General features: G+C 45.3%; 1 protein-coding gene across 1 annotated transcript in view; it reads left to right on the top strand.

Moving 5' to 3' along the window:
* Nucleotides 1-5409: 5409 nt before the first annotated feature.
* ERGIC1 (endoplasmic reticulum-golgi intermediate compartment 1) overlaps nucleotides 5410-11920 on the top strand; it is a 138865-nt gene continuing 132354 nt past the window's right edge. Inside the window, exon 1 of the mRNA XM_089687392.1 lies at nucleotides 5410-5566. Coding sequence (XP_089543518.1) covers nucleotides 5547-5566 — 20 coding nt within the window. The 5' untranslated portion in view covers nucleotides 5410-5546. The remainder of the gene's footprint in view (nucleotides 5567-11920) is intronic.

Raw genomic sequence — 11920 nt, 5'->3', positions numbered from 1 at the left:
AAGATGTAAGTACACAGATCATTTTTAGATAGGGTATGCAGGATAGGTAGGAGCAGGAGGAAGGGATGTTTTTAAACACTTGACAACCAGCGATCTATCGGTATGTTGCTGGATTGGAAGACAATCAAGATATCATTTTCTAGGGCCAGCAATTCCTTTGAGTGTGAAAGTCATCCTAGCAGCTAAGAAGCATTTAACCACCTCATTATCATGGCGCTCTCTTGCACTGGGAGGGCGTCCAGGAACATCCTCCCCAAGGGCGGACTGACCATTTGGAAACTCAGGCACTGCCCGAGGGCCCGGGGTCAGTACGGGGCCCCATGAGATGCCCCTGGTACCTTTTTCATAGGCTTTTTTGAGTTTGGGCAAGGACACAGGGGCCCCATGATCCCCTATTGCCCAGGGGCCCCATGAGTTATCAGTCCGCCCCTGATCCTCCCAGAATGCTGCACTCTGTGGCACAATCCTTTGGACACAGCTGATCACAGATCGAGGTAAAGGGCCAATCACAGTGGCCCTTTACCATGTGATGCACACAGCTGATCCCAAATAAACAAACTTGCTGGTTATTGGCATTTCCTTTCCTCATGCGCTGTCACTGTGTGAAGAAAGGAGAGCCAATAACCGGTAATCCTGACAGGGCACATTTAGCCCTCATACACACTGGACATTTTGATTACGCTGGTAACGTTAGCTGTCTAAAGTTACGTTAAAAACGTGAGTTTTTCAGCTGCGTTTAGCGGTGATTAGCATTTTCCCGCATTTTTATGCATTTGTGCATTTATGAAAAAAAAAATTTTAACATCCAAAAACACTGGTTTGCGACGTTTTACCGTGTTTTTCAGCGTTAGACCATTTTTACAGCTAAAAAAAAACTCCTTTAAAAACCCACTAGTTCTGGGGGTTTTTTCCAGCCAAAAAACGTTGATTACAGTCTGTGTGCATGGACACATAGGATAACATGCTGGGGGGTTTACTGGATGTAGGAAAAAACACCAAAAGCCAAAAACAGCCGCTGTAAAAACGTCCAGTGTGCATGAGGGCTTACAATGATAAACAGAGCACTGATGATCAGTGCAGCCCCATCAGTGTCAATCAGTGCAGCTTATTAGAGCCCATCAGTGCAGCTTATAAATCCCGATCAGTGCTGCCTGTCTATGCCTCCTCATCAGTGCCTATCAGTGCAGCCTCATCAGTGCCCATCAGTGCAGCCTCAGGAGCGCATATCAGTGCAGAAGAAAAATTACTTATTTGCTAAATTTTATAACAAAGAAAAAGTTTTTTCTTCAAAATGTTTGGTCTTTTTTTCATTTGTTTAGAGGAATATAAAAACCCAGTGGTGATTAAATACCACTGAAAGAAAACTGTCTCAAAAAATGTCATATGGGTACAGTTTGGCATAAGTGCGCAATAGTCAAAGTGTGACAATGCTGAAAGCGGAAAATTGGCCTGGGCATGAGGAGAGGGAAAGTGCCCAGTATTGAAGTGGTTGATTTCATTTTAATTTTCTAATATAGTATTGTAATAACAATACAAACAATAGTTATAGTTGAAGATCAAATACAGGCTCTCTTGAAAATTTTTCATGATGTGAGCGCTGCCTGCCTGCTGACCATCTCTTTCTACAACTTCCTGGATTCCCTGTATACTTTGCAGTATCTTCTCTCCTGTTTACTTTCCATGTCTAAGGACTACATATCCCATGGTACCTTGCTGCCTGCAAGCTGCGATTACTGTACTGACTCCGCCTCCTGAAAATCCTCCTCTCAGCATCTCTGTAGTTCAGAAGGCAGGCTCTGTGAACTGTGTGACACAGAAGTGCCTGATCGCAGGACATACGTGTCATAGAATTCAAGGATGTAAACGTGTGGGGATCTTCGCAAAGTGAAAAAGACCACAAACTTAGAAAAAAACATTTTTTTATATTTTCTGTTATAAAACATATCCAATAAAAAATAAAAAAATTAATTTAGGACAATATGTATTCTTCTACATGTCTTTGGAAAAAAAAAAATCATCCCAACAAATGTATATTAATTGGCTTGTGTAAAAGTTATAGCATCTACAATGGTATATATACTGGAATGTTAATTGATGTTTTTTTATACTAAGAATGGTGGTGATCAGTGACTTTTAGTGGGTCTGTGCGGCAGGCAATCTGACACTGACACTTTGTTGGAACTGACTGGTATTGACACCAATACAATTATCAGTGCTAATACAATACGTTGTCACTGTACTAATGACAGGTCGTGGCCATAAATCATTGGCCAGGACCCACTGATCAGCTTATGCTGTAGAAAATGAGAGCACACCCGGGGGGGGGGGGGGCAGGCATCCATATTTTTTTTCTTTGTGAGGTCCTCAGAGAGTGCTTTTGATCTTGCCAAAGCAGAGAGAAGAAACAGAGATTTTTAGTAAAAAACAGCACACATTACACAAATAAACACTTGCTAGGCACACAGTTAACCCCTTAATTGCCTGAGATGTTAACCCCTTCCAAGACAGTGTCATTAGTACAGGGAAAGTGTATCGTATTATCACTGAATATCACTGAATAACCCTGGATTCACACTAGCCCACTTGCAGCAGGTTGGTTGTGGAACTGCAGGGAAATCGTATGGTCAAAAGTACCATGCGGTTTCACTGCAGATGCAAGTTTGAAAAGGTGCATGCACCTTTTTTTTTTTGCGCAGGACACGACACAGCAGCCCATTCAAATGAATGGGCTGCTACAGTTGCAAGAAAAAGTATGTGAACCCCTTGGGATTATGTGGAGTTTTGCATGAATTGGGCATAAAATGTGCTCTGAACGTCATCTAAGTCACAACAATAGAAGAACACAGTCTGCTGAACATAATACTACACAAACATTAGATGTTGCCATGGTTTAATTGCACATAACATGTAAACATTCACAGTGCAGGGAGGAAAAAGTATGTGAGGCCCTAGCTTAATGACTTCTCCCAGAGCTAATTGGAGCCAGGAGTGAGGCAACCTTGACTCCAATCAGTGTGATGATATTGGATGTGTTGCTGACAGCTGTCCTGCCCTTAAAAAACACACACCTGTTTTGGGTTTACTGGTTTCATGAACTGGAATGCATAAAAAAAAACCACTGGAACGTGTCAAAAACACACCGGAATGTGCCAAAAACACGCATGCATCTGGACTGTTTGTATAGTTTGAACTGGCCCTAAAAGGTGAACTTATCCTTTACCCCCGGTTCACATATATGCGGCCATGCGGGCCACGTTTTGCACAGGCAAGAGAGCCCAAGTCCCTGCACGTCTTTGTAAAACGCAGCCCGCATGGGAACCTCGGTTCCCAGTACGGTTGCGTTTTCCAGTGTGGGCAGCGTGCCATTAGAACTCACCTGCGGGTCCGCATTTCTCTGTGCGGGTGGTGCGGCTGCATGGAGTTTCATGCAGATCTGCAGCTGCACCTCCCACACAGATGTGAACCTAGGGTTAAGGCTGATTAGCAACACTCTTTCCCTTTAACCTAGGTTCACACCGAAGCGTTTTCCGCAGCGTTTTGCAGAAATGTACTACAGTCCATTTAACATGATTTCCTATGGGACACGTTCACATCTCAGCATTTTCACCTGGTTTTTGGAGAGGTTTTGGACTTTTTTGAATGCAAAAAAGTTGCGTTTTTGGTTCTGCAGACTTCAATGGGAATGCTGCAGAAAAGCATGTAGTGTGTTTTTTCTGCGTTTTAAATCTGCTTAACAACAAGAACCCCCCCGCAAAATGCATCAAAAACACAGGTGCAAAACACAAAATGCAATGCAAAAACAGATCAAATGCAAACTGCATAGGTGTGAACTTAGCCTAACAAAAGGTACACACATCATATTCCCATAGCTGAAAGCTTCTCAGTGAACCTAGCAGGCTTCTCTGCTTACAAGAGACACACACTATTTGTAGAACAAATCTGGGAAGCGTAAAGATCAATATTTACTACGCAAACAGAAAAACGCATGATCAGCAAATCTAGGGGGCAGCAACAAATAACGGATTCTACGGCAATATTTATTTGCCCCAGTAGACACATATGCTGAATTTTAAAGACTAATTATATAAAAAAAAAGGGATCCATTATAGAAGGCTGATTTACTAAAATTAGAGAATGCAAAATCCGTTGCAGCTCTTTGTAGTAACCAATCAGCTTCCAGGTTTTTACCTTAAGCTGAAAAAATGTGCATTTATTAATTTTGTCTAAGTGTCAGTTCACACTACATGCGTTTCAGTCGCTTTTTTTCCTGCATTCAAAACGCACAGAAAGCAGGTTATATGGTTGTCAATGTCATAGTTCACATCATTGCTTGCGGTTCCAGTGTGTTCTGGTTGCAGAAGTAAAGTAGAACATACTGCATTCTTTTCTGCACAGAACTGTACTGGCGCAGCTCTTTGTAGTAATGCTGGCCACAGACGGGTCGAAAATTGGCCGATTTTTCGGCCGTAAAAAAAAAATTGGCTGATTTTTCAGCTGAAAAACAAAATTGGCCGATTTTCACACTATTAGTGGGTTAATTGGTCGGCCGTTTTTTGGGTTATTTGCCCAGTTTTTTTATTGATCATGTTGGAAAATTCGCAGCCGATTTTCCCGGCAATGATGGGCAAATCGGCCGAAAAAGAAAATCGGCAGATTTTTCGGCCAAAAAAAAAAATCGGCCGATTTTCACACTATTAGTGGGTTAATTGGTTGGCCATTTTTCAGGTTATTTGCCCAGTTTTTTATTGGTCATGTTGGAAAATTTGCAGCTGATTTTCCCAGCAATGATGGGCAAATCGGCCGATCATTTTACCGATAAAAAATCCGCGCATGAGCTGTGACCTGCAAGGGACAGAAGTTATGGGGTGAACTTTATGATTTTGTCGGCCGATTTTCTTTTTTACCGTTGGTGGTAACGTCGACCGAACGAACAACCTACTTTTTGGTTTTTTTAAATCGGCCAATGTTCGACCTGTCTATGGCCTGCATAACCAATCAGCTTCCAGGTTTTCAACTGAACAAGCTGAAGTTGAAGATGATTGGTTCTATGCACAGTTACACCAGGTTTTGCACTGTCCAGTTGTAGTACATTAACCCCATAGTGACTGAGCTTGCTGGGAACTATACAGATGTCAGTGTGTGGATGCAGGCTGCCAGCTTCTTCTGTTCATTGTAGTGAAGCAGCTTGATCCTGAACAGAGGCAATGCCATGCGAACACGTGTAAGGTGAGGGGATCTGAGCTCCCTGGCAGCCATCCCAGCACCGTGTACACAACACAATCAGAGCAGTGTGATCATCCAGCCCGACTACCAGGAACTTCTCCCATCACCCCACGTGGCTCCGGCTGAGTCCCTTTAAACCGGGGCCGGATGTGTCCTCTCCTCCTCACACCTCCACCAATCACAGGCCGCTCGGCCAGCTCTGCTGACGCCAGTTCCTTTGTGTCTAGCCGGCAGGCTTGAAGAACAACTCTGACACAAGCTGACTGAGCTCCAGCGGCGGCCCCTTTAAATCAGAGCTGAGTGTCGGTGGGAGGCGGTCCACCATGCCCTTTGACTTCAGGAGGTGAGTGATTGGGGGGGACCCGTGCACTGGCCCCCCAATACATGGCTGCTTCGGTGCACACTCCCAATGAATGACAGGCTGCAGCCAGGGCAGATGTACAGGATGCTGATGATCCTAAAACTGGAGCAGTTGTGCATAGAAACCAATCAGCTTCCAGCTTTCATTTCCAAAGCTTACGTGAACAAGCTGAAGATAGAAGCTGATTGGTTCTGTCAGCTCCAGTCATATCACATCTTCCCCCCCCCCAGGGTATGTTTCTAAGTATTGCAGATTACATCTGATGACTGAAATTGTGTATGATTAAGCTGCTGAATTCTCCATCTTGCAGCAGACAGGTGTAGAGGTCTGCATTCTCTGATCAGTGTACAGTTCCCTGGAGCTAGCTTCATCTTGGGGCAACAAAAGCGATTTGCCGCCACAGTTTGACCTGTATTACAAGTATTTGTACAACACTGACAAGTTATTCTGCACGTACATCCACGTGAGTCCCTGCCCTCAAGGAGCTTGCAATCTAATGTCCTGATCTCACATGTGTACATACACCTATGCCTGGCACGTACGATGAGAAAATCAGACGAAAAATACCACTTTCAAAGTGATCGCTCAATAATCTGACCATTGGTACGCAGCTTTTGAGAGCCAATCAGGATTGTTCATGCAAAATTATTATGTACGAAAATAACCTGTATGAAAAGTTTTCTTGTAAGATACCAGAATGAACGATTTTCCTGTAGGGCTGGTTCACACCGTAGAAACACAGTCCAGATGCTTTCTGCATTCATGTTTATGGTGGATTCCAATGTGTTTTTGATGTGTTCCAGTTCATTTATTTCCCCCCCCCCCTTTTTTTTTTTTTTATTCAATTTAAATAGGGACATGTGCGTTTTTGATGCGTTTTTACCAAGTTCCAGTACAGTTCAGTGCAGGAAAAATGCAGCTTGTTCTACTTTTTTCTCTGCAACCGGAACGCACTGGAACTGCAGGCACTGACACTGACGACCATATCCCCTGGTTCACATCTGTGCAGGTGGTGCCGCTGCGGGACACGCACAAATGCCTGCAGCTGCACCATACACACAGCGGAATGTGGGACCCGCAGGCGGGTGCCATTAATTCTAATAACATGCCGCCCGCAGTGGATATCGCAGCTGTATTGGGAACCCCAGTTCCCGTGCGGGCTGTGATGTCCCAATTAGTGCAGGGACTTGTTCCCTGTGTGCCCCGGGGCACGGGAGTCCATTCAAATGAATGGGCTCTCTTGTCTGTGCATATCGCGGACCACACGACTGCACATATGTGAAACGGGTATGACCTACATTCTGTGCATTTTGGATGCTGAAAAAAAAAGCACACCGAAACGCATGTAAAGGCCGTAAAATAGTTGAGTGACCAAGACCATGCATGCTCAGAAATGAAAGAATGCATTACATTGCATCCCTTCCGAAGTTATATTCTGTTTTTACGAGAATTTTCATGACTTTAGAACCCCCCCCCCTTCATTTTTGATATGAGACTATCCTGCAAAAAACAAACGATCATTCATCTGACATTCTCACCGTGTGTATGAGACTTAAGGCCAATTTAAACAGGAACCAATTATCTTTCCTGCACGTCCTTGGAGTGTGCGAGGACACCTATGCAAGCACAAGGAGAACATGCAAACTCCAAGCAAATAGAACCTTGGCTGGGATTCAGATCAAGGACTCTAATGCTAACCACTGAGCCATTGTACTGCCAAGTAAAAAAACAAACAGCCGCAGGTGTCAGCTATAACCTGATGCTGCCCAGAAAATATAATATATCGCAGCTTTTCAGTCCTTAGATGTATTGGCTTAATGCGTTTTTTTTTTTTTTGTTTTTTCCTTCGTTTTTTTTTTTTTGGCCTGCTTCTCCTTCCAAAAATGAACTTTTTGTCCTATGGGGACAATGTTCTTTTACTGTATCTTTTGAGGAGCAGTGTTGCCACCTTCGGACAGGAAGTGTGTTCTGACTCAGGGCTGTGGATAAGGGGGTACCACCTGTCCTCCTGTACGGGGGCCAGGCTGGGTGCATTGGATGTGGGCAGGGAGGGTGATCGGCATGGCGGAGGGGGCAATTGCTGGAAATGATCCCCTGTATGTCTCTTTGCAGAAACTGAAAGCTGGTATTTCTCCTCCCCCTCCCGCCACACCGATCATCTCCCCTGTGCACCATATGTTTCCCCTTTCTGCCCAGGTACCCTGTGTGCCAACCCCTTACCCCTGCAGTGCTGCCAGCTTCCCTTCTCTCCTTCCCACTGGCAGCTGCAAATACACAATATGATGCTTCAGGATGGAGAGTGAGGGAAGGGTCCGGTAAATATGGCACATTCACCAGCTACTTCCTTTCCAGAATGAACACAAGGAGTAATTGCTACAGATCACTCACTGTGTTCATTCATAACTGAAGCTCTGGAAACTGTTTATTTTTATGTTCCGGATGATGAGCTGTGCAAGCACTTTCATCGGACTGGTCAGTGGATGACCCACATTATTCACCTGGAGCAGCTTTGCTTGTGTTTGCGTTTTATGTAGCTTTCTATACATTTGATAGAAAACTGCAAGCAGGCAGGTACATTTGTTTCATTGCAGATGCCTGCTCGTAGTTTTCCAAAATGATTGTTTCAACTTTAACCGCCTCCCGCCCGCCATATAAGGTGATGACGGGCGCAAGGCGGTTCTCTCGTTCTGGGAGGATGTCATATTACGTCTTCCCACTCTAACTGCGCATGCGTAGCTCCGGGAGCACGCAGCAGGGCGATCGGTGGTGCGTTGTATCCCTCGGACACAACGGAGAGAGCCAAAGATGTTGGCTCAGTCATGTGATCAGCTGTGTCCAATCACATGACAAAATTAATCAAATTAATTTATAATATATTTTCCATTTGATTCTTCCGTGTTACGGATCCCTTCACCATCCACCAGTGCAGAAATCAACATTAACCGCACTCACCAGATAATGGTGAGTCACACGCCTTTCAGGATTGTTAAGGGCTCCTGGACCCCCTTTACTTTCTCTGAGACCTCCAAGTGCTGTTTCCTCTCATGTCTAGGTACCTCTTCTGCTTACTCCTCTCACCGAATCCCCCAAAGGAAAATCAGGAAGAAGAAAAGACCATAGCGTGATACCGCAGTAACTTCTCCTCAAATTAATCTCTCCAGACCACTCACATTCTTTTGCGGGATATAGCCCGCTTTTTATTCAAAACAATAGCGATTCTCTTCAAAATTGATCCACTTTTCATGTACACCGATGTATAAGGATTATATAAGGACCCCACAATTTAGTGTGCAGCAGGATGGCAGACCTCAGCTACAGACTCTTCTCCTTAGACTAAGATGGCCCCTTGGAACGCACCGCTCGGCCGGAAATGACGTCAGACGACGGACCAGGCAACCGGAAGTGCGTCAACGCGTTTCGCCCCACCCACAGGGCGGTGTCCAATCACAGCTGATCACATGTAAATAGGGGAATGTCGGTTATCGGCATTTCTCTCCTCACGAGCTGTCACACTGACAGCTCGTGAGAAGAGGAGAGCCGGTAATCGGCATTCCTCGGAGGGGACATCTACACTGATCAGGGCACTGATGATCCATGTGCCCTGATGATCAGTGTAGCCCCAGTAGTGGCACCTGTCAGTGCCCATCAATGCCAGCTGTCATTGCTCATCAATGCCACCTGCCAGTGCCCATCAGTGCCTCACCAATGTCACATATCAGTGCCTACCAGTGCACATCAATGCCACATATCAGTGCCCATCTGAGCTGCCTTTCAGTGCCACCTATCAGTGCTGCCTATCAATGCCCATCAGTGCCACCTACTATTGCCTCCTCATTAGTGCCACCTATCAGTGCAGCCTCATTAGCGCACATCAGTGAAGGAGAAATATCACTTATCACTACGGACACAGCTGATCACATGATGAGGTAAAAGGCCAATCACAGCGGCCTTTTACTCCATGGTCAGCTGTGTCGAATGACACAGTAGATCACCGAGTAAATACAGCTGACGGTTATTGGCAGCACTTTCTTCATGCTGTCACAGTGTGAGGAAAGTACTACCGATAACCAGCAGCTGTGACAGAGCAGATCGGCACTGACAATCAGGGCACTTTTGAGCAGTGCCCTGATGATCAGTACTCAGCAGTTCCATCAGTCAGTGCTGCCAATCAGGGCCGTCGGCCAGCGCGACCCGTCAGTGCCACCTATCACTGCCCAGTAGTGCTGCCTATCAGTGACCATCATTGGTGCATATCAGTGCAGCATCATCAATGCCTATCAGTGCAGCCTCATCAACACTCATCAGTGAAGGAGAAAAATTACCTGTTTGCAAAATTTTTGAATATATAATCTAATTTTCAAATTTTTTTGCCCTTTTTTTTTGTTCATAGTGCAAAAAATAAAAAACCCAGTAGTGATTTAATACCACCAAAAGAAAGCTCTATGTGTGTGAAAAAAAATGATAAAAATTTCATATGGGTACAGTGCTGCATGGCTGTGCAATTGTCATTCAAAGTGCGACAGCGCTGAAAGCTGAAAATTGGCCTGGGCAGAAAGGGGGTATAAGTGCCCAGTAGGCAAGTAGTTTTAATAAAAAAAAATGTGCATTTATTACATTTTTACAATGTTGTCTGCTGAGCATTGGAACCGTGATCAGTGGATTGGGGGTGCAATGCTCAGGCTATTCCTCCAGCTTCAAGTCTGTTTGGACGTACAGAGACCTTCAAGCTGGAGGTACTATCAATGGACTGCAAGTGCAATCACCACACTGGGAAATATGAATTCCTCTGCCACATTGACAGTTGGGACTTGTACTCTTCCATTCACAGATCCCCCATGAAAGGATGATGTGGCTGGTGAGTGGAGTCACGCACAGCTGCGCCAAATTCAAAATGAACAGAAGCCTGTAGGGAGAAACACCCCACCCGATCCAGGGATGTGCGTGGGAGCCTTGACTGTCCCATATCTTTCTCCTTATTGGCTGAGATGCTCAATCGCAATGAGCCACTGAGGAGAGAGCGGGGGGCAGGGCCATGGCTTTTTTGTCTTATGGATTCATTGCGCAGGGCTCGGGAGCGAGCAAGCACCAGTGCCCTATAGCAAGCCGATTTCTATTGGGGCACTGGTCTAGGGGGAGGAGCCAGGAGCGCCAGCAGAGGACCAGCGAAGAGCAGCAAAACCATTACAATGAGCAGGCAAGTATGACATGTTTGTTTATTTAAAAAAACAAAAAACAAAACAAACCACTGAAGATTTATTATCACTTTAAAGCGGTAGTGATCTCTTTGAGCTATACCTACAGGTGAGCCTATAACAAGGTTTAGCTGTAGGTACAGTAGATATCTCCTAAATGTGCACTGTTTAGGGGATATTTACTTTAGTAGCAGCCGGTGGTGTCACCAGCTCATGTGCTCTATTGCCATCCATTCAGAGCTCTTTGCTGCGGCTGTGACTCCCGTGTGCATGCTTGGCAGTTGCGTCAATGCGGCTCGGCCATTCAAACGGTTGAAGCCCATGAACCCAGAAGGAAGACTGGTGCAGATGGTAGTTCTGTCAGCAGTCATCATGTTGCTGGAGGGTTTTGATTTCAGGCATGTCTGTTATAATGTTCTAGTAAAAGCACATTATGACATTATTGTGCAGGGGTCCTTTTTTTTCTTTTTTTTTTTTTTTTTTTTTTTAACTACCGCTCTAATGCAAGCACATCAGCAGTTCAAGTGCACCCCCAAAGTAGTTATCCGCACTACACCATTCTAGTAAATCTGAATTTGCTGTCATATGTTTTTCAGTTGCAGGAAACGCACACGTGTCTACATAGGCTCTTATAGTGGAATTCCGGGCTATAACTATCCAATCCTTAATCTGCTCCCACCCCCTTCTAAAACCTATACGAACTACCCTGTAGAAGGAAGATGCTTATACTTGCTTACTCTCGGGGCGTTTTGGTCTGGTAATGTGATCGGCCCTCAGCAGCAGCTTCAGGGGAGTGGAGGGACAGCTGACAACGGATGCCCCATATTAGGCCTATTGGTGATGTTAGCACTCGGGCATTTTGTCCATCCTTGGCACTCAATCCTCTCCCCTGAAACCTGCTGCTGGGGAGATCACGTGACCTGGGTGCCCTGGGAATAGGTAAGTAAGGCTACGTTCACACTAGCCTTGTCAGCAAGCGGCAGACAGGCGTTTGGGAAGCGTTTTTACCGTTTCCCAAATACCTGGGAAAATTCTGCACATTGCAGCACATGGTGCAGTTCAAACGGGAGCGTTAGCGTCGCGGCAAAACGGACGCCTCTGGTCGAGTCAGGAGGAGTTGAAGCCTCCTATTCAAGTCTATGGT

The sequence above is a fragment of the Staurois parvus genome, unplaced genomic scaffold (genome assembly GCF_062004578.1).
Source record: "Staurois parvus isolate SC_StPar_1 unplaced genomic scaffold, SC_StPar_1.0 ptg000424l, whole genome shotgun sequence".
NCBI lineage: Eukaryota > Metazoa > Chordata > Amphibia > Anura > Ranidae > Staurois > Staurois parvus.
The sequence above is the reverse complement of the archived record's forward strand: the minus strand, read 5'-3'. Positions and strand labels throughout refer to the sequence as shown.